This window comes from Garra rufa, chromosome 23 (genome assembly GCF_049309525.1).
Source record: "Garra rufa chromosome 23, GarRuf1.0, whole genome shotgun sequence".
NCBI lineage: Eukaryota > Metazoa > Chordata > Actinopteri > Cypriniformes > Cyprinidae > Garra > Garra rufa.
The window spans coordinates 13,526,761-13,550,923 of record NC_133383.1 but is presented as its reverse complement, the minus strand read 5'-3'; the positions used below and the strand labels follow the sequence as shown (position 1 = coordinate 13,550,923).

Below are 24,163 nucleotides of genomic sequence, written 5' to 3'. Positions count from 1 at the left end.
CGTGACAGATCGCTGTAGCGCCTCAGTTCAAGCGGCACGCGAACCAATCATCTATGGCACATAATAAAAATGAATTAACATCAGAAGGTATCTTGTTTTAAACACGGAAAGACATCAATACACACCATTTTTCAAGGTTAATTCCACCGATGTTAATCTTCTATCCTGTTTGGTTTGTTTGTCAAACAAAAATCAGATTGCCTGTCAATCAAACTTCCAGCAAAGGGTTAAATGAGGTTAAACCACTGATCTAGATCAGTGGGTTAAACTGCTCCAATGCAGTAACATTAAACCTAAAATCAGTATAAACCAGTGACGTCTAAAGTTCAAACACCAGCTGAGGCCAAACACCACAAATGATTAACTCAGAAATGAGGTTTTAATTAAATCCACAACATTAAAAACAAATTCGGAAGACTTGTAATCAGAGGTGAATAATTCAGATGCAGTTTTTTCTTACCACAGAACAGAAAAGGGAGGATGATATTGGAGCATTAAAACAAACAGCCTCTAACAAGATGACATACCAGGTCCCGTTAGAACTACAATACTTGAGATTTGGAAATGGGAAAAAATAAGCACACTAAAAAGCAAGCACAGACAAACCACTCAACATGAAATATAATGCACAGAACATTTGAAAACATTTCCACAGAACATTTGAAAACACTGTTTTAGATGTGTTCGCTTGTTTTTTTTTCTTGATGGTTGTGAGCAGTATCTAAGGAAAAAAAAAAAAAAAGGAAACTAACTTGTCAGTTAGCGCTACCTCAGAAATGCAGATTTCCATTCAGAGACAGATAAACTGTGAAAGCCTCATTTTCCTCAAAAGCTAGAGTGGATTAGTCTGTACTAAAACTACTGTGATAAGAGATTTGTTAGTCGACACACTCGGACTTGGATTCACACACTTCTAAAGAAGCTACTACAAAAGATCAGACAGTTATGAGGGTATTACAACTAAACCATGTAACCTAAATGAAGCGAGAATCTGAGAGATCAAACTGAAGTCAAAAATGCAACTCAAACTTAAATAAGCAGGTAAAACTTAAGAGCTTTAAAACAATCATGCTTAGAGCAAACCAAGCATGCACCGAGGCGATGAAAACGCAATCAGGGCCTCGTGGGCCACTGAAGTGGAACGTGAGACTGCCTCACGCCGCCCCCTACTGGAGCTCTCGCCTCATCACAGGCCCTTTGAGAGCGGCCGAAGCGCTGGAATGAGCTCATCCGCAGCACGTGTGACTTCACACAAACACTACAAGCTGACACTCTAAACAGCAGAAGTGCTGATTTCTCTCTCTCACACACGTACAACCCGCGTGCTTCCTCTTCATCCTGGCTTTTAATCAACACTGGTTTCAACCCCCTCCAATCGTGTCTATCTCACCCTCAGAAGTAAGCGGTTGTCTATGCACGCTGCGTCGTAAGGGGAAAATCCTTGTTTCTTTCTTGTAAAGTGGCTTGATGCGTCACTCCATGCTGTTTTTTGTCGGTTTGACAAAAGGTTTGTAGTATTACTCCCCTTTATATTCATCCTCTCATCATTTCTTCATCTCCAGCTTTTGCAGTGGAGGATGATTGGTTTGTACAGCGGTAGGTCAGGGCTGCGCTTCAGCCTACTTTTGCCCAGATCAGGAACGCTGGGATGTCCCGGACTGGCACGTTGCGTGTGAGAGCTTTGACTCGCAGGTTGCGGTCGTCCGTGAGCAAAACCACCTCCCTGCGCAACCTCACCGGCCCATCTGGAGAATACAATACATTAGTCAGGAAAGAGAAATGTTTTTATCAGCTGTTTGGACTCTGATTCTGTCCGCACCCATTCACTTCAGAAGATCCATTTGTGAGCAAGTGACGTAATGCTAGATGTTGTAAAAATGGATTAATAATTAAAAACCAATTCAGATAGAATACAAAAGTGCGCGCTATGTGAGTGACCCCTAACAAGTACAAGTAAGTGAACTGACTTCTCTCAGCAGGCATGAAGTCCTTGGCTTTGTCCTGACAGTAGTGCAGGCAGCAGGACAGGATGACATCATCGTTGTTGCCCTGGGGAAAAAGACGGACGCACCGTGAGTGGGTGACTTTAAAATAAGAGTTTGAAGTCCTGTGTGCATTTCTGAACTTCTCAGGGGATTTACACTGGAGTTGCAGGTTGATTTGGAAGCCATTATTTCTGAACTTGGGAACACACCATGGAAGCGTTCCGAGTGTTAACAGTTTAAAAGAATCTTTGATTTTAACTTCAGTATCAAAAGTAGCTTTAGAGTTGAAACCAGTTGTAGTTTGAACTGTTCATTTCAGATCAATTCAAAACTCTGTTGTGTAATCACCAAACTGAAATGATTCTGAAGAAACAAAGTAAACATAAGTTATTTGTTTAGACTGATTGTTATATTATTAGTATAAGTGTTTCACTGGTATAATTAAACAGCATTTTGATAGCTAATTGGCGATGCAACTTTATACAGCTGATACAATTGACTAGAATAAAAAATGTTATGGACTAAGCAAAAATGTTTCTAATAAATATATGACTAAATAAATATACTGATGCAAAACAGCATTTAACATTTTTTTGCTAATTGGCTACAAGAATTTAAATGGCTGACAGTCAAAATATTGATTTAAATAAAATAAACATTTAAATTATTTGGCTACAAAAATAAGAATAAGGATTTTATTTAAGAATAAAATAAAATAAAAATATTTTAAGGGCATCATTCATTTGGACTTCACTAAAAAAAAAGTAAAATGTTTCTGGTAAAATATGTTAGCAAATACATTTTATGATGTTATACTGTATTCATGCATATGAATATAAAAAATATTTAAAAATCAATTTAGTGAAAAATAGTGTGGAAAACAGCATTTAACATTTTAACTGATTGCTAATAGAATTGAAATGGCTGATACTCAATATAATGTTTCCTCTTACTGGAATAAAAAAAATAAAATGAAATATTTTGAGGGCAACAGTAATTCGGACTTCACTAAAATAGACAAAGTAAAATGTTTCTGGTCAAATATGTTAGCAATTTTATGATGTATGGTCATACTGATGCATATGAATATAAAAAAATATTTAAAGAACAATTTGAGAAATAGTGTGGAAAACAGAATTTAATATTTTAACTAATTGGATACGAGAATTTAAATGGCTGATAGTCAAAATAATGATTTTTCTTACTAAAATAATATAAAATAAAATATTTTAAGGGCATCAGTGATGCGGACTTCACTAAAAATAATGTTTCTGGTAAAATATATAAGCAAATCAATTTTATTATGTATTGTCATACAGATGCACATGAATATAAAATTATTACAAGATCAATGTAGTGAGAAATAGTGTGGAAACAGCATTTAAAATTTCTAACTAATTAGCTACAATAATTTAAATGGCTGTTTTTCCAATTTTAAGTGCATCAGTGATTTGGACTTGTCTAAACTAAACTAAGCAAAATATTTCTAGTAAAATATATCAGTAAATAAATATTACCATGTATTGTCATACTGGTGCATATGAATATGAAAAAATATGTAAAGACCAATTAAACCCTGGAACACTATACACGATTTCTGCACAGATTTTCTGCCAATTTACAGTCTGAAAAACTTGACAATAGTTGCCGAAAGTCAGAGCCAGTCTGCAGATTTAAGTTGACAGATTCTGTGATGATGGTCACAGACTCCAATATTTCAGCTTCAGACTATGATTCCATCCAGTCGGAGGATATCAAACATGATGCTATTTTCAGCCGAGTTTAGAACGCATGTTGTTTTTATTTGTCAGGCATCTCCTAGAAACAAGGCCCACATTTCTGTTTGAGTTAGTTGCGATCGGAACAACTTTAAAGTCTAGTAGTGTATGATCCTCAGTTGTACAGTTTTCCTTTGTCAGCCTTATTTGTCACTATTGATGCTTAGTGTTATAATTATTTTTTACATATTGTGCAAAACAGCATTTACCAAATTAAACTACTTGGCTGTAGGAATTTAAATGGGTGACAGTTAAAATAATGATTTCTTTGACAGAAATAAAATAATAAAGCTATTTCGAGAACATACATAAATACAAATATATACTGAATATCATCAAAAGGCTAAAAAATATTGGAAATCAATAATTTAGCTGTCCAGAACTATTTGGCAGAAATGAACCGTGACAAAGTTGATGACAAACTTACAGTGGTTCAGATCCAAATAAACCAACTTGAAAAGGATCTGGGAGCGGAACTGCATGGGAGTGTGAACTAAGTATAAAACAGCACAATCCTCTGTGTTTGAGTGCCACCAAACTTTCACAAAGGGCAAGAAACACACAGACCTTTTGTCCAGAAGTGTCCTCACTGCGGAAGGCGATGGACTCCAGTGTGTTTCCTCTGCTTGTGAGCGCTCTGATGCAAGGATCTCTAGCCTCAAATGCTTTTTCAAGAAACACGACCGCCAATCTGGCTTTCTCCTGCACCTGTCGGGCATGAGCACCATTACTGATCCCCTCGCGACTGTCCTGCCCTTTAGCCAGACCATCCAACTCTGTGATCACTGTCACAAAGACACAGAGAAACATTAAACAGAAAGGAAGAGTAAAACATTTGAGTCTATTTTAATGATCAAAGAGGGTCTTACCAATAAGAGGCACAACCAGGACGTACGTCCCACAGGCCAGAAGCTTCTTCAGGCCATCCAGATGATCTATGAAGCCGTTTGTGTCTGGGACTAGAAAGAACGGCCTAATCTCAATCTCCAGCTGCCCACCCATCTGCAGAACAGCCTGGAGGACAGAAACGGACACTTGCTCAGCTCTATATCATTAGCTTTAAATATTCGGGTGTAAGAAACACTGACTAATGTTAGCAGTAGACAAAGTGTACAGATAAAGATGGCATCTGGAGATCATTGGTACCTGTATCTTGTCCCGCCGTTTCTGCTGCTGTGCCAGCTTGTGTGTGAGAGCGTGGCGTCGTGCCCTCAGCTCTCTGATATCATCCTCACTTCCGTCTGCTTCCATCTCTCCATCGATCTCTCCTTCCGATGCAGATAGAGAGGATTCCTCCACAATGACATCATCCTCCTGAGAAAACAGTGGAATTAGCAGTGCTCTGTTAACCACACTCTGTTGGGTGTGTTACTGGAAAAAACTGTCAAAGATTCGAGGAAATGGTAAACAAAACAGATGAATTTCTCTTTCATGCATTCCGGTAATGAGGAATGTTCGCTGTACCTGTTCTTGTATTTGCGCCTTGTTCTCTGTGTTTACGCTGGGTGTAGGTGGTGTTGCCATGGAAATGTACTTTCCTCCCTTAAAAGCCAACAGCGGCTCTTCCTGCCCGCACAGAGCTTCCAGGAAGTACTTTAGAACGGTCACTCGCTTACAGTCGGCTGCAATAGCCTACAAATTAAAATTAAAACATCACTCAGATTTGTAATAAGTGCAGCTGCTTAAGTTGATTTGTAAGAGAAAATGTTTAATTATCATAAAATGTCAATTAATTTGACTTAATCCAGCTGAATTCTGTTCTGTGATTTCTATTACTGATCAAAATAAGAATGACGTCATTTGAAAAAGACTGTAACGGCTAATTGATTTAATAAATCAAGATTTTATCTAAAAAGATTTGCAGTTTTGCATATAAGAATTCAATTATCATCGACCATTTTCTTTGCTAAAAAGAACAACTAATTAATCAACACTGAATGTACTAAAATAAAAAATAAATACAATAAAATAAAATTTCCAATTTTAGCAACTTGGAGATCTACTGAGAGCAGTAATATTATCTATCCAACAGGCAAGAATAGACTGAATTGACTACATTCAATAAAAAATAAAAAAGGTCAATTGTAGTAAAGTGGAATTAAAAAAACTGCTAATTGATTTAGTAAAATAAATATATACAGAATTTTAGAAAATTAGAATAAATGAAAAACAAAAAAAAAAAAATAATAAGACGGTAAGATGAAATTTCAAATTATTGTAATCTATTAACAGTGCTAAATTTATTCTCCCGCTAGCAGGCGATAATGGACTGAGTGTACTACATCAAAATAATAGTAAAATAGCAATAAATAAATAAACAAACAAAATGAAATAAAATAAAGCAAATTGTATTTCAGGTGATAAAAATAAATCTAAATAGAATTTAACATATAAAATACAAACGCGTGAGCACATTTTTGTACATTGTGATAAAAAAAGCTAAATTTCAATAAAAAAAAGAAAAGAAAATTATAATATATTCATAGTCCTAGATTTTAAATACTCTCCACCTAGCAGGTGATAATGGACTGAATGGACTACATAAAAAATACAAAATAAAACTAAAAAGGAAAAAAAGCTAATTGTGCTCCAAAATAGATAAATCGTTAATTAAGGTAATAAAATAAATCTAAAAAGAATTTGTAATTTCATGAAATATAAATAAATGAGGAACATTTTTCAAAAACTGTATTAAAAACTAAACATAAAATTATTATTTAAACTATTCATTATTTATTATAATCCATAGATAGTCCTAAATTTGATATACTCCACCTAGCATGTGATAATCGATGGAATGGCCTACATAAAAAAAAAACAATTATAAAAAAAAAAGAAAATACATAAACAAATGGACTACATTAAAAAAATTATAAAATAAAAAGGCAAAAAATAAGTAAATAAATAAATAAAATTATAGTAAGCAAATTGCACTCCAAAATAGATACATAGCTAATTCACGTAATACAATAAATCTAGAGAGACCTTAATAAAATCTAAATAAATGAGGAACATTTTTGCAAACTGTGATTTAAAAAAATTAATGTAAAGTTAAAACACACAAACAAAAAAACAACAACACAAATTATCAATCAACAGTCCTAAATGTAATATGTTCTCTGCCTAGCAGGAGATAATGGACTGAATGGATTGAAATCTAGCTAGAATTTTTAACCTAAAAAAATATAAAGAAATGAGGGACATGTTTACAAATTGTGATTAAAAAGACTGTATGTAAAATGAAATTAAAAAATAATAAATGAATACACAAAACAAAAGCAAATTGTGCTTCAAAAAAGATAAATAGCTTATTTGGGTAATTAATAATATAGGTAGAATTTTTTATGTAAATAAATAATTGTGCTAATTGTGATTTAAAACAAAAAAACAAGAAAAAAAAGAAAAGAATTGCTAATTATTGTAACCCATTCACAGTCCTAAATTGTTATATTCTCCACCTAGCAGGTGATAATAAACTGGACTACATAAAAAAAAATGTAGTTCAATTTGAAACAACTGCAACAAAAACTGAAAATTATTGCAATCTACTAAGAAGCCATAATTTTGATATACAATCCACAGGTGAGACCATTACTGACCGCATCAGTTCCTTGGTCTATATAGCAGGCTTCCTGTGGGGCAGCGAGCAGTGGGACAAAGCCAGAGAGCATTTTGTCCTCTTCCAGCTGCAGGACTCTAAGTTCCTCATCTCCTTCTCCATCTACATCAGCTTTATACAGCAGAACCTCACCATGATACACACGTGCCAAAGAGTTGCACAGATCTGCAAGACACTGCCACACGTCTGGACCTCCCCTAGAAACACACACAGTAGCACATTACTCCAGCTCAGTTTCAAATCAACACGGCACTGCGAACATAACACAAGGACTCACTGAATACTGCAGGGAGGAGGGTTCCACTTGTCTGGGTGGCCGAGCATCCAGTCGGACCAAACCTTCATGCTGGGCAGCAGCTCTCTGAGGTCGGGAGGAAAGACAGACACCCGTACCATCCCCTCCTCATCGTCCATTTCATCAAACTCCCCCAGCTCTTCTGCTGGGATGGGCTCTGGGAGAGACAAAGGATCAGAATCACAAATACTAAGATTTTTATCCATAATAACTTTTGCTGTCTTCATAGGCCGCACACTAGGTTTTGAAACTTAGCCATTGTTGACTCACCAGCAGGTGTTTCTTTTAGGAGTTCAGTGCAACGTTGCACAAGGAGACCAAACATAGCTAAACCAAGAGATACGGTTTGCTCTTCCAATACAGACCGAGTTTCACCTTGCCCTTCAGCTACAAGAAAGAGAGGCACAGCAAAGTGAGAAACAAGAGAGATTGTTTTCAATGGAGCAGACAGGCTCTACAGCCACTGGTAGTGTTGTATTTTCACCTCTGATCTGTGCGTTATGGATAGTGAACATGTTAATAGTGATGATCTGCAGCATGCGTGTGCTGCCGAGAGGGGAGGGGCTGTGCTGGAGGAGGGCCCGAAACTCTTGCAACACTCGACTGGCTATAGCAGGAAAACTCTCCATTCTGAGGACCAATCACAGCACATTATGCAAATGAGTACAGAATATTCTCAATCTAAATTATCTTCTGTGGTAATCACCAGTATGTCATACACTACCAGTCAAAAGTTTTTGAACAGTAAGATTTGTAATGTTTTTTAAAGATTTTTTTTTCTCACCAAGCCTACATTGCTTTGATCCGAAAGACAGCAAAAGCAGTAATCAGGGTTCGAACAGATAAATTCCAGGTCCTTTTCAAGCACTACTTTTTAGATTTTCAAGGACTTCAATCAGAGATCTCACTTGTGGTTTGATGTTTTCTACTGTTCTTCATCAAAAAAAATCATCTAAAAGAAAAAGATTCACAAAACTCCCGATCTGAATCAAAAGATTTGCAATTCGCGTTCCTAGGTTCCGATCTGAAGCAAAATATTTGCAAACCTGCTCCAAAGTTCCAAATGATTCTAAATCAATTACGATATGCAATTTAAAGGCCCGATCTGAATCAAATGATTCACTATACGTGATCCGACTGAAGCACTTCGAAACAGTGAATCATGTTATGAGGCGATGGTTTTTAAAATCATTACAAGCGATGTCACAATTCGAAGATAAATTACTTTTGTTAATTTGATCTGGTTTTTGCTAGTAAATCGCTTGACATTAAAGTCGTCAAGGGTTTGAATCAACGGGAGTGGTTCCAGCTTAAAAATGTCTCAATTGATTCGGTTCATCTGTTCCTCTTTTTGCATCTTCAGCCATGTTTACGCAACATTGTCAGTATTACTGGTTTAGCTCGATAGCTTTATGACATCAACTGAAATTAGTTTTTTTTTTTAATTGCATGAAAACATGTGCTTATTTAAAAAAAAAAACAAAAAAAAAAAAACACTGTACACTTTGTACCTATTTCATATATACAAAGCACTTTTCAAGTACCCCTTCAGGAATATTGCTATTTTCAAGGGTTTTCCAGGCCTTACATTTCCAAAGGTCAAATTCAAGTACTTCAAGCACCTTGTACAACCCCTGAGTATAATTGCAAAATAATTTTACTATTTAAAATAACTGCTCTCTGTTTGAATATATTTAAAAATGTCATTTATTCCTGTGATCAAAGCTACATTTTCAGCATTATTACTCCAGTCTTCAGTGTCACATGATCCTTCAGAAATCATTCTAATATGCTGATTTGCTGTATAAGAAACATGTATTATTATTATCACTATTAAAACAGTTAAGTACATGTTTTCAGGATATTTTGGTGAATAGAAAGAACCAAAGATCAGCATATATCTGAAATAAAAAGCTTTTGTAAAACTATACTGTTTAAAAGCTTGGAGTCAGTTTTATTATTATTTTTTTTGGGGGGGGGGGGGGGGGGGGGTGATAGAAGTTAATACTTTTATTTAGCAAGGAGGTTTTAAATTAATCAAGTGATGGTAAAGACATTTATAATGTTACAAAAGAGTTCTATTCCAGATGAACTTTCTATTCATCAAAGAAACCTCATAAAATTCTACTCAGCTGTTTTCAACATAATAATAATAATGATAATAAATGTTTTTTGAGCAGAAAATCTGAATATTAAAATGATTTATGGATCATGTGACTGGAGTAATGTTACTGTTTTTGCTGTACTTTGGATCAAATAAATGCAGGCTTGGTGAGCAGAAGAGACTGATTTAAAAACAATCTTTCTGTTCAAAAACTTATGACTGTTAGTGAATTTTATTAATTTACTTAACACGCTATATCAGCCGCAAAGGCTATTTCTATGGCAGCTCAGAATAGAAATTAAATAATCATAGTGACAATAAAAAGAAAATTCTACACACTTACTGAACAATATTTTCCATACAATATGAAAATACAGCAATTATATAAACTCTTTCAATCTAAAATCTTCTCAAAACAAATATTTTATTTCTAAATAAAACATCAATCAAATATGTATTTTTAGTCAATGCTGTAGATTGACTTGTTCCAATCCAAAAGCACTCGCTATTTAATGCAATTTTTGTCCTGTTTTTATTCCCTCATTAGAACGCTCTGTTTGAATAGACGTGGCAGATTGTAGACTCGAAAGTAAACACCCACTGATATGGTTGGCTAACAGTTGTGTATGTTTGACAGTCTATATCCTTCATAGATTAAAGGGGCTGCGATTTAGGTTAAAAATGCATAAATACTCAGTATATCTCAAACGATCTGTAATAACAGACAAAGCAATAGTGACCACGCAAGTTACTCACAGCAATAGTTTCAACCTTTCTGAAAATCCTGTCTTGAATTGTGCCTTGTTTGTAAACGAATCCACGGTGAAATTAAGTAAACAAAGGACAAAGTTTTTACTGATGCGATCTGGAACTTCATTAAAAATAAAACATATCCATTCTTTCCTATTGTTGGGATCAGAAGGCTTTTTTTCCACAACTTGACACTGCACAGAGTCTTGCTGTCTTTGGAGAAATCTTTATCATTTGATTTCTTTGTAGATGTGCATTTGCCTATCTTATTTACACTACATACTCAAACCGGTGGGTGGGGCTAAACAGGCAGCGACGTAAAAGTAGGCCGAGTTTAACCACACTATTATGTCAGTGGCACATTTTATGACTGGCTTCAATACAAGCTGTTTTTATACTAAATAGAAAGTTTCCAGTTCTGAAACTTACAGGATGTTTTTATAGTGCAATGACCTTTGTCTTTGGAGTGTTACTAGCTGTTTGTGCATAGATATGATCTGTGAAGTTGCAAAGCTTAAAGTCTCAAACCCAATGAGATATTTATTATAAAAGTGGAATTATAAAAGTGGAAAGAAAGAATACTTTTACCAGCTGTAGTAGTGTTGCAGCTGCCATGTTGTGGAGACGCAGTGTTTCATTGCAAAAGCAAAAGTACTTTGTTTGCCCTTCCAAATGAGGACACGACTAGAAATCAGTAGTTAAGTTATATTTACAACACTATTCTGCAACAGTACAATGCAAATATTCTAGTGGGTTATGCGAATTTCATGGAGGACTGTTTCCTGAACCTGGGAGAGCAGTTTACAATGCCAGCTGTACACAAAGAGTTAAGGCTATACAGTGGGCAATTCCAATGTTGCAAGGGGAGTCTGCACTTCTGACTGATGGCCTGTAAGTACGTTTTCATTTTAATTTCAAATGCAAGTTTTTAGCAGTGTAGAGTATTGCTTGTTGTTTCTCGTTCTACGATCTCAACTGCAGACGTGGTGTTATGTTTACATTTAATAGTTTCGTCGCATGGTTGAGGTATTTGGGCGATCACAATGCACCGGATATCTGGCCAATTAGAGAACACCTCGGTTTTCATCAACGATGAGTTGAAAAAATCGAAGCCTTTCAGAATAGTGGGGCAGAGACGAGCAACAATAATGTACAATATGTGGAAAATAATGTTTTTTGAAACTCAAACTGCATAAACACATTGCATTACAACAAATACACAAAATAATACTCTTTTTAGCCCTTTAAGACTTACCCTACTTTAGTGAAGAGCTTTCCATGAGTGTGCAGGAAACTCAAAATAAACCTCTTGTTGAGCTGTAAAGAAAAGGAGAGAAAAAGTAAGGAAAGAGTAACTCCTTAGCTAAAATTATTGTAATCACAGCAATCATTCATTGTAGTAAAAAATAGCTCATGTTTTCCCCCTAAAACTAATAACTGCACAGGAGTGCACAGTCACCAAGAGTCAACAGAAAATTGATAAACTTGCCACAGGATGAGCACCTTGTTTAGCTGATAAACCTAAAGCGCACTCATTTAATTAAATTAGTTTACTGCCTGAAGCAACGGGCTGAAAACAACCTGCTAACCCTTACAAAAGACGAATGGTGAGGTTGAAGAGGTCAACTTTCTTAAAGTGTAACTGTGCATTTAATGCTGACGTGGGCAAATATCCAAGGTTACCGAAATGACGGCTGCATCACAGCCCAATGATGCCCTTTTCTGCCACTGATGGGTGACTCATAGTCAGCCTCATCCGGTGCGACTCATAAACAACTCAACATGACCTCTTTGGCTCTCCTAATGTGCGCGGGTGTTTGTACGTGTGTCATACGTGTGCCTGTTTGAGCCCGAACATTTGTGAAAACATTTGCGTGGCTCAGATGAAACTTTTTGCCTTAAGTGCAACAGGTTACTTGTGGTTTCTTGATGGACGCTGTTGTTGTAAAAAATATAAAAATTGTATCTGTTTGTTTGCTGATGTATTAGCAATGATAGCATTGTATTTTGTCATTTGCCTAAAACAAAGACAGTTTAGATAAGTGTTATGTGAAAAATCTAGTTAGGGGCACCAATCTGAACATTTCCAACCCCATGATGTTGTAAAATAACCTCGAACAGTTTTAACATGTTGTTATAAGGACTCACATCACTGGGACTCAGAGTTCCTAGCTCTCCGTCCTGCTCTGAGTCTTTGCCCGATTCACTGCCCTTCGGACGAGAAGTGCCTGGATACCCAGTAGGACGTATCCAGATCTCCATACGGGTGGCACCCTCGCCACGACGCCCACCTACATGACCTCGGGGACCGCGGGTACCTCCATCTGCTTCCTGCTTCAGTCTATGTTCAATCTGGTCAGCCTTGGTTAGGAGAACAAAAAAATATGACATTAAGAATAATGATGTTTTTTAGCTGCACACTTTTTTCAGAATGCCATTAATATTTACATTGAAAATGAAATAAAACAGAACGCTGGACTATTCTGTTGGAGCAGCAGTGTTAACATGCATACCTTGCGCTTGGCTTCCTCAAAAAGACTCATCAGACTCTCCTTGGCTGTGAGGATTGGGTTACTAGCGGCTAGACTACGCATGTAATAGTATACAGCGTCTAGCTTTCGCTTCTAAATAAGAGACAGGATGGTAAAGTACTTATCTTTAATGTTAATAGTCATTTAGGCAAATATCATAGAAGCAACTATTGAAGAAAACTAGTTTAAAATTGAGAAGTCATATATATAAATACAAGTGCAAATAACCAGTCTTAATATGTTATATTAAAATGTTAATATTCCTACACTTTATCTAATAAAAATTGTTATGCTGATGTCTCACCGTATACACTGCTAGCAAGGCCAGCTGGTTGTAGGGTCGCCCATTTTTCGGAGCAATCTGCTGAGCTTTTAGATACCAACTGCACATGAAAAAAATATGAAAACTTTATTTATGTCTTTGTCATTGTTAAATTCATGAAAATGAAATTCATGTTGTGCTAATTCATTGGGCAATACAATACAATAGAAGCACATGTTTGTTTACTGAAATAGTGTACTATGCTGTAAAATGCACCTTTTCTTATTAATGTGGCTATGACAGAATTACCTGCGTGCCTTCCCATAGTTAGCGGAGTCACTAGCCTGTTCACGATATCGTGCGATATCCCCATGACAGATCATGCAGCGCTGGGCACTGATCAGAGCATACTTCACCTGCAACAAGGTAAAGTGGATTCACACTTGCTGAGCATGCTCAACAATAGTAGAAGTATAAAGGACAAGCTACAACAAATCTTTATAGTTCATATCTTTATAGTTTAGTGATAGTTCACCCAAAATTAAAAATCTGTCATTAATTACTCACCTTCATATCATTCCAAACCTGCAAATTAAGATATTTCTGATGAAATTCGAAAGCTTTCTGACCCTGCATAGACAGTAAATCAAATACCACGTTCAAGGCCCAGAAAGGTAGTAAAGACATCATTAAAATAGTATGTGATATCAGTGGTTTTATAAAGCTACGAAAGTGCTTTTTGTGTGCTAAGAAAACAAAAATAACTTTATTCAACCATTTCTTCTCTTTCATGTCATTCTCCACTGCCATTCACAAGAGTACCACAATGTATGCTTTCTTTGCGCACAAAAGTATTCCTTCTCGTATTTCATAAAATTACAGTTGAACCACTTATGTCACATGGGCTATTTTAACGATGTCCTTGCTATGTTTTTGGGGTTTGAATGTGATAATTACATTGCCATCTATGCAGGGTCAGAAATCTTGGATTTCAAAAATATCTTAACCTGTGTTCAGAAGATAAACAAAGGTCATATGGGTTTGGAACAACATGAGGGGGAGTATTTTAATGACAGAATTTTCATTTTTGGGTGAACTATCCCTTTAAGGCAAGAAAACTCCTATATTAGAACTTTCCTAAAGGAGTAGTTCAATTCTCCTTAACAAAAATTCATAGATAATGTACTTACCCCATTGTCATCCAAAATGTTCATGTCTTTCTTTCTTCAGTCATAGAGAAATAATGTATTTTGATGATTTGTAAGTTTTTCTCTCCATATAATAAACTTCTATGGTGCTCCTGAGTTTGAACTTCCAAAATGCAGTGTAAATAATCAGCTATTTTCTTTAAAAAATTTAGATTTTAACCTCAAATGCTCGTCTTGTCTAGCTCTGCGTGAGCACGACAACATGAGCGTTTCAGTTTGAAAAGAACATAAATTTTAATTTTAAAAACGTACCGGTAATTTAAAATGTAATTTTCTTTTAAAGGGGTCATCAGATGCCAATTTTCCACAAGTTAATATGATGCTTTAGGGTCCAAATGAAGAGTTTGTAATATACTTTGATTAAAAATTCTCCATGGTAGTGTAAAAAAACACTCATTTTACCTGGTAAAAAATGCCTCTGTTCTCAGCAAGCGATATCAGTACCTGGCCCTTTAAATTATATGAACCTCTGCTCACCCCGCCCTTCAGTTCTGTGGGGCGTGTCATTACAGAGCACACGGGGTGTTGCCTAGACAACAGTTGGGGGTATAGTTGTATAGTTTGGGAGGAAATAGCACTTTGGGGTGGCTTTGAAGACACTGTACAACCCCATCCATAGAAAATTTAATTTAAAAACCGGAGTTGGAACCGAAATAAGATGACACCCGCAAAGAAGTTCGACAATTACAGCTTATACTGGACGTGTCTGAATGGTTAGTAAACTTAATGTCACTTTGATTTATCTTTATATGTACTGGCAGGGTAGAGTACTGAGAGAGATACACGCGATGTGTTTACTGTGTTTACTGTGGTAAAGAGACGAACGCGGTGTTTACTGTGGTAAAGAGACGAACGCGGGGTTTACTGTGGTAAAGAGACGAACGCGATGTGTTTACTGTGGTAAAGAGAGGAACGCGATGTGTTTACTGTGGTAAAGAGAGGAACGCGGTGTGTTTACTGAGGCATAGCTGACTGAACAAGAGCAAAAAATTGATTGGGTAACATAACTTACCCCGTCCTTATATTGAAATACATAAATGTGAGTGTTACAGTCTTTAAATATACTGAATACTTTTATGCAAGTCTAAAGTAGTCTAACAATACTACAGAAATTGAATTTGAATGTAAAATAAAACAATGTCTTCACTCTAATAGTTAAACATGCTTTGTTTCTTATTAAAACTAAAAACGTCTTTCATTCAAGAGCAGTGAGTGATGTTTCTTGTATAAAACGTATTTTTACGTTTTATTCATATTAGGCACAGAGACGCCAAAAGGAATATTATGTGTTGCCGCTTTAACCACACGGACCCATTATACTGTTACGCACGGATTTTCATTCTCAACTGTTTATGTTCATTTAAGACATAACTGACAAGAGTTTACATGAATAATCACCAAGCCCCTCATTTTGAAATATTTTTGCGTGTATTTGACCGTTTAGGTGCACACCTTGAGCTAAAAGATAACTTTCATGTGCGTGTTCCGCTCCGTCTCTGAGCGCATTAACAAAGGACAGCGCAAGTTCTTACATGCTATTAAAAACACAACATCAAAGAAACATTAATAAATCAAGCACGTCCCATTTTATGAAAGCCACCTTACATGATTTAGCTGATTTGCATGTGAAATTTGGCTTTTATGGAGGAGCGAAAGCGCACCACTGGTAAAAGGGCAGAATGGGGCGCAATAATCGTTTCATCTCGATTACTGCATTTTCATGATCGTTTGAAGCAGAAATCGAAATCGAAACCGAATTTCGATTAATTGCACAGCCCTATTTGCAGGTATTGTGTTAAGGTTAAATCTTAATCATTAACAGACACCATGTTAAACCATCTAGCCTTACAAAGCTATGCTTTATACAGACCCTCGTTTATAGACGTTTTTCCTGAACGCGGAAGTAAGTCCGACTCTTAACTGAAAGAATGCTTTGCATTTCCGGTCTGCATTGTTTCTAGTCAAATTAGGGTATATTCCGAGCTAATAATCTAATGTTAAACCTATTAAAATGTTTTTAAAAAGCACATGGCTCCAAAGCGCCATCACTTGGCAATGACCGTCAGTTGTCAGTGCCTCACTTTAATGAGTGTAGATGACACGAAGCTGCGGACGTTAGCTACATTAAAAACAGATGGACGCTATTTGAATGGGTTCCTATGGAGACCGGAACAGAAAAGCATTCAATCAGTCGTTAGAATTCGTAATGGCGGCGCTCATCGTTTACACAGGAAAAAGGTCTATAAAGCAGTATAGTGAGAAATGATTCGTGTAAACATGAACGCATTTAGGTAGATTGGCAGTCACATTCCCTCAGTGCCGTCAGTTTTCACTCGGGGCGGGTCTACGCTTAAACACTGCTGTCTATCAACTATCGCAGGAGCGGCCTCTCTCGTCATTACGCCACAACGACAGGCATCTGAGAACGGCTTGATATGAGAAGGGGCAAATTATTTTACTAAATTAAAAGAAAACTACTGGGTGGATGTTTGTCATTCTAAGGTGGTTGTGTACACACACTCCCAACACACATTTCAGTTCAAACAGCTTGAAAAAGTGCACGTGGCACGGATGACCCCTTTAAAAGATAAGGCCGGTTTGGAGCCCTTTGAAGATGCATTTAAACTTAATTTTGGAAGTTCAAACTTAAGGCACCATAGAAGTCCATTACATGGAGAGAAATCCTTAAAAATCATCAAAATACATTATTTCCACAAAAAACTGAATTTCTTTACTACTGAAGACAGACAGACATGAACAACTTGGATGACAAGGGGGTAAGTACATTATCTTTAAATTTTTGTTCTGGAAGTGAACAGCTGGACACATAACTCCTAAGTGACAGTCAGATGGCAGTATTTGACCATCAAAAGACATACCGTCTTGCGTAGAGGTCTTGCTCGTATAGCCATGCAGTCCATATAGTCCTCCAGCTTGAACTGATATACAGTCTGCAACTTCTGTAGTAGTGAATCAAAGAATACTGCCCCCTAGAGAACACAATAAACATTGCATCTTACCATCCTGTCACAAATTGACATTACAGAATGATGCCATATGAAAAAATTAATATTTTGTAATCTTTTTTATTGTATTCTTCTGTGAAGACCAGTGAATGCTATATAAAGACTAATGAATATTATATAAACAACTTCATATGTTTATTTTAATCATTCTTGAAATAAAGAAAAATATCAAACCCTTACTACCATTCAGAGTACCATTCAAAGTCTGTGATTGGTAAGACTATTAAAATTGTTTTGAAATCTATGCTCACCAAGGTTCCATTAACTTGATTAAAATGATATAGAAATAGAAAAACTGTGAAATATTATTAAAATCTAAAATAACTATTGCATTTTAAAATATTTTAAAATGTAATTTTTGGCTGCATTTTTTTACTAGCCATTCCTGGAAACACAAAACTGATCTTTTTTTGAAGAACAGAAAGGTTCAAAATAACATCCTGAACGACAAAACCAGTCTTAAGTAGCATGGGTATATTTCTAGCAATAGCTAAAAATACATGCATGGGTTAAAATTATTGTTTTTTCTTTTATTCCAAAAATCATTATGATATTAAGTCATGAAGATAATGAAGATATTTTTGTACGGTAAATATATCAACACATAATTTTTGATTAGTAATGCATTGCTAAGAACTTCATTTGGACAACTTTAAAGGCAATTTTCTCAATATTTAGATTTTTTTGCACCCTGAGATTTCAGATTTTCAAATAGTTGTACCTTGGCCAAATATTGTCTCATCCTAACAAACCATACATCATAGCTTATTTATTTAACTTTCAGGTGGATTTCAATTTCAATAAATTTACTCTTATGACTGGTTTTGTGGTCCAGGGTCACATTTATCTTAAGTTTTTTAGGGAACATTATAAAATGTCTTTAACCTATATTTTGCATTCTCGCTTTTTAAAAATGTACCAACCCTAAACTTTTGAATGGTAGTGTAAATGACATCAGAGGAAAAAATTAACTAATTAGACAGTGACAAGGACTTTCATAAGGAGGATATAGACCAGGGGTGGTGAACGTCTGTCCTGGAGAGCCGCAGCCCTGCAGAGTTTTGCTTTACCCCTAATCAAACACACCTGAACAACCTAATCAAGCTCTGAAGGGTTACTAGAAAGCTACAGGGAGGTGAGTTTTAATTAGGGTTGCAGCTCTCCAGGACTGGATATAGACAATTTTGTGCATATCTACCTCTTCCAGTATGCTCATTAGCATGGTTTTGATCTGTGGGGCTGTGTCTGAAGTCTGGTCCTTCAGTAGCTGCCTAAACCTCTCTATCACCTGGTAAAACACATTCTTCCACAAAGCCTGATCTAAGTTTTGAGAGTCAGAGAACTCTATGTCTGTCAAAATCACCCGCTCATACAACGTCAGGAGTTCAGCCCTGCATAAACAACAGAAGCAATACAAACACATTAGAGGAAAAGTTCAACAGGATGAAATAATGTTCATTATTTTTGTTCTAATCTTTCAAAATGTTCAATACGCACCTGAGCTGGGCCATCCTCTCCAGTCCCTCCTGACTCAGTCGTTCACGGGACAACAGGTTACTAAGTTGGAGTTCCTGACTGTCAGCCAGCCGAAGCAACTTTCCCAGCTCTCCTCTGGTCTGCACCTCTGCCTCTTCTGGAGTGAGACCAGATCCTGATGGAGATGGATAACCTGGCCCACCTTGCCCATAGGGTCCATAAAAAGGTGCCATAGAAGTGGGATACATCCCATTGGAGCCGGGAATTTGGTAGGGAATGTGATATGGAAAAGGATAGCGTGGTGGGGTGTTTGGGGAATTGGCTGACAGCGGATAGCAGTAGGGGTTGTCGGAATTCTGAAATTTGTAATAAGCCATGGCAGCAGCCTGCTGGTTTTGAAAGAACTCGCCCTGGCGGACAGGAGGACTTCCTGTGGTCTCGTCATCGGTGTCCAGAAAGTGCAGCGGCCCGCATCCACCCTGCTGCAAGTACATAGCCTGCTGAAGAGATGCATGCTGGGATTGTTGGCTTGACACCAGAGCTGGTTTCTTATCTGGGTTATTTGGGTCCCAAAGGCGTCTCGTCCCTCCTCCACGGCCACCTCTTCCTCGGCCCAGACCCATTCCTCCTCTCATTGCTCCAAGCTGAGGCCCAGGCTCAGGGGTCATAGTTAGATCAGTGTGGGCAGGAAGCACCAGGATGCCCCTCCCACGACCTCTAGGGTTTTTTCGGCTCGCTTGCTCCTCACTTGAATGCTTGTCTAAGGAAACTCTTAAAATTCCGCCTCGACCACTAGACGCGGGTGGTCTTTGCCCTCTCCCGCCCCCATCAGGACCTTTGTGGGTGCTCTTGGCTTCGTTAGCAACTCGGCCTCTTCGATCCTCTCTCTCCCACACCTCATTTTCCTCCAGCGAATCTGTGGAGGACAGTGTCCGTGCGGTCCGCCTTCTCGGGCGGCCCTGGCTTCCTCGGATGAACTCCTTCTGTCCAGTGGTCCTCTCCACAGTGCGAGCCGCCAACTGATGACCTTCTCCTCTAAGTCTCTCAGCTTCAGCCAGACCGTCCACACTGGTCCCGCTGCTGGCTGAACTCGTGCTGTAGGTGCGGTTTCGAGGACGGCGGATGTCTGATTGAGAGTAGCGCTTTGAAGCAGAGCTGACTCGGTTTGAATCGGTTCTCTCAGACGGTCTCCCTTTCTCTTTTGGCCTGTTCCCTTGTTTTTCCTGGTTCATGTTCTGGTCACGGCTCACCTCCTTTCCGCTAACATTTCTCTGCTTTTTTCCTTCCGGTTGATCTGCTTCTGAGACTTTTCCTCCTCCTTCCCCTTCATCTTTCTTGGCAACGACCTGGTTGTTACCTTTTTCCCTTCCTGCTCTCGATTTCCCATTACCCCTTTCCTTTTTTTTGTCTTCTCCAGTCACTTCATTACCTCCACCTGTTTGGCTTCTTCTTCCTTCCCCACTAGGTTTTCTCCGATTTGTACCATCCTGCCCAGCTCCGTCTTTGCTTTCAGACTCTAAATGAAGATTGCTGACTTTAACGGTGATACTCTCGACATTATTCTCATTTTTGTTTGCAGAAGGGGAGTCTACAACAGTGCCCTTGGACTCTTGCTTTTTCCTGCCATCTTTCCCTCGCCTGTTTCTGCGCTTTTCCTCTTTTTCACACTTAGCAAGTGTTTCAGCAGATTTCCCACTCACTTCTTCCTCTCTCCTTCGATCCCCATCTACTTCTTTATTCATGCCAGTTTCTTTGTGCACTTGAGACCTTCGTGTGCCTGGCTGATATATCTCACGGTCAGGTTTACGCATCTTTCGTGATTGCTTCGGTGACTCGGGCGTACCGGCACCTTCAATGCTTTTAACAGCATTTCCATCCACAAGTTGGTGGTTATTTTTGCTTACATGTCCTTTAGTGTTATGATTTGCCTCAGGCTGACTGTGATCATTTGGAAAGTCTTCACTCCTTACGTAAGAGCATTCAGGGCTGGCAGGCGAGCCGTCAGGCATTTTGGTGTCATTATCAAAAACACAATCGTCTGGTGGGTGCATGGGGACAGAGCCGGCTCCTTCTGCACTGTCTTTATGTCTGCGTGGATGACCAGCACCAGGTTTGTACCTCTGCAAGTCTGGACGCTTACTGTCTCGTTGCCGTTGCTTCTTACACTCGTCTCGCAATTCTAAGAAATAGGTGACAAAAACAGAAAACAAATATTTTATTACCTGGAGAGTACATTAGAGCAGTGGTTCTCAACCTTTTAGACTTCACAGACTCCCATTGCCCACACTGATAGTCACAGACCCCGTGGATAAGGATTAAGAACTAAAATGTTTTAAAATATTTCTTTACTCACAAATACTGCCTGATAAAATATTTTAGAAATTGACACACTACAAGTCAAAAGTTTTTGAACAGTAAGATTTTTAATGTTTTTTTAAAGTTTCTTCTGCTCACCAAGACTGCATTTATTTGATCCAAAGTACAGCAAAAAAAAAAAAAAAACTGTACAATTTTGAAAATGTTTTAATATTTAATAAATATTTAATATATTTTCAAATGTAATTTATTCCTGTGATTTCAAAGCTGAATTTTTAGCAGCATTACTCCAGTCACATTTAGAAATCATTCCAATACTCGGATTTACATATTATTTTAACGTTGAAAACGTTTTTTTCAGGGTTCTTTGATGAATAGAAAGTTCAGAAGAACAGCATTTATCATTCTGAAATAAAAATATCTTAGAACACTATTAATGTCTTTATCATCATTTGATCAATTTAAAGCATCCTTGCTAAATAAAAGTAATAAATTAATTTCTATAATTAATTTAGCAAAAAATAAATAAATAAATAATAATTAAATAAATTATATGGTACAAAACGGTACAAAAGCTTTTAATTTCAGATAAATGTTGATCTTTGGAACTTTCTATTCATCAAAGGATCCTGAAAAAAATGCACTCAACTGTTTTAAATATTGATAATAATAAAAATGTTTCTTACACAGCAAATCAGCATATTCAAATGATTTCTAAAGGATCATGTGACACTGAAGAATGGAGTAATGATGCTGAAAATTTATCTTTGATCACAGGAATAAATGACATTTTAAAATATATTCAAATATCAAACAATTATTTTAAATAGCACAAATATTTCAGAATTTTACAGTTTTTGCTGTACTTTTGATCTAACCAATGCAGGCTTTGTGGGCAGAAGAGACTTCTTCAAAAAGCATTAAAAATCTTACTTTTCAAAAACTTTTGACTGGTAGAGTAACAGGAAAAACTTATATTCATTCTAAAAATGTCCATGGTGTCATAAGATTTAATTCATTTGCATTACTTTTCTAGAAATTAAACTTTTAAAAAAACTACCTTAAATGTCTAGGATGTCCAAGAATGTGAGAATGTGCAAATGAGAATCATTTTAACTGGTTTGCCATGATTACATCACTAAAATGAATTTATTTATATTATTTATTTCCTGAAAAAATAAAGAAATAAATGGCTACACACACATGCATTGTACAAAAACTTGACCAAGCTTAATGAACATATTTCAGAAATTGTTTTAGAAACATCGTATACACTCTATTATAGTCTTGTAGTTCCAGGGGGGAAAAAGCTAGGGAACTTATTGAGGGGATGAATTAAAATAACAAATATCTTGATTTGGCTTGGCTTATTTTTTTTTTTTTTTTTTTCTTACTTTAAAGTCATTTTAAGGCACCCTGAAGCTCACCCTGGTTGAGAAACGTTGCATTAGGGAAATATCATACATGTTAAGAAATGTGTTATTTATACTACTTTATAAAGGCTAGACATACATCACAACATACATACCTTTGATGATTTAAAAAAAAAATCCAAGACCAAATTGCTATTGCTATGGCTTCCGAGGAAAATAACCTGTTGCATGTGCACTATGACATACCAACTTAGCAATATACGTTGACTACAAAACAGACAACAATAATCAAGTTACAATATAATGTTAAAGCGCTGGCGCTGGATAGCAGCTTATTTATAAACTCTCTCTTTAAAATAAATATCTCATCCAAGAAGTTGCCACCTTCAACAGCCAGTACAACAGTTACGTTAGCGTTACACTTACTTCTTTATATAACGTTAAATAAAAAGCGTATCGCTTATATGAATGTTTTAAGTTATCTGGCACTACGGGGCACATTATTTCATACAATGCAGCAAAAACACGCTAGAGACGTTGAACGCTTTCAAAACAAGCGCCGTTCAACCCACATGAGCGACGACGGTTGTTGACTGTTATGCTAGCTATTAGCAAACTGATCCCTAACTTTAACGTGACATGCTAAAATAAGGCTCGTCTTCGGCTACTACCTTTCTTACGTCGTTATAAACATTCAAAGAGCTCCTAACCTTTTATACTTTCGCCGTGTGTGGTGAAATTCGACGCTTCTGCTCGTAACTCCGCTGCTGAAATTCGTACTCTTTCCAGCTCGTCCGCCATTTTCGTCGGAACCAAACACAAACACACGGCAACTTGGTAGGGCCAAAAAGCCATAAAACCAAAACGCGTTTAAAAATTAAGACACGCTATCCGTCATTAGGCGGAGTAGGTTTGCTTGAGACATATCATAATTACAATAAGGCAATACAAAAACTAAAAATGGGATCCACACAAAAAACAAATTTTACTATAAAACAACAACTTACATATTTTTAAACTGATGAAGGTCGTGTGACCGAAACGTTGTGTCAATAAATATTCTTTGCAAGTTACGATAGTGTGCGGGAATTGCTTGTCTGTTGAAACTGAGTTAACCCAAAATAGAAAATTCTGTCAAAATTTACTCACACTCAAGTTGTTCCAAACTTTCAAACTTTCCAAGTTTCTTTCTTCTGTTGAACACAAAATATGTTTTGAATAAAGTGAGTAGACTATGCAAAAGCTGACGGTAGCTATTGACTTCCATATGGAACAAACATACGGAAGTCAGTGGCTACCATCAACTGTTATATATGTTCATACAGGTTCAAGTATCTCTTGATTAATTAAAATTCCTAAATAACTTTAGAGTACTTACATTTACAGTAATTCCAGAAGGCTTTGTTGTAGGAAACTTACATTTATGAATATAACATTTCA

General features: G+C 36.9%; 1 protein-coding gene across 1 annotated transcript; it reads right to left on the bottom strand.

Moving 5' to 3' along the window:
• Positions 1 to 355: 355 nt before the first annotated feature.
• Positions 356 to 23,578, bottom strand: smg6 (SMG6 nonsense mediated mRNA decay factor). Its single transcript, XM_073829768.1, has 19 exons — positions 23,434 to 23,578; positions 19,056 to 21,213; positions 18,757 to 18,949; positions 17,412 to 17,522; positions 13,634 to 13,740; positions 13,367 to 13,445; positions 13,045 to 13,155; positions 12,680 to 12,892; positions 11,787 to 11,848; positions 8,162 to 8,307; positions 7,948 to 8,064; positions 7,660 to 7,834; positions 7,363 to 7,579; positions 5,228 to 5,395; positions 4,910 to 5,077; positions 4,633 to 4,777; positions 4,331 to 4,548; positions 1,968 to 2,049; positions 356 to 1,745 (listed from the first exon to the last, which is right to left on the bottom strand). The coding sequence occupies exons 1-19, from the start codon at positions 23,576 to 23,578 to the stop codon at positions 1,615 to 1,617; spliced, it is 4,746 nt and encodes a 1,581-aa protein (XP_073685869.1). The 3' UTR covers positions 356 to 1,614.
• Between the last annotated feature and the right edge of the window lie 585 nt (positions 23,579 to 24,163).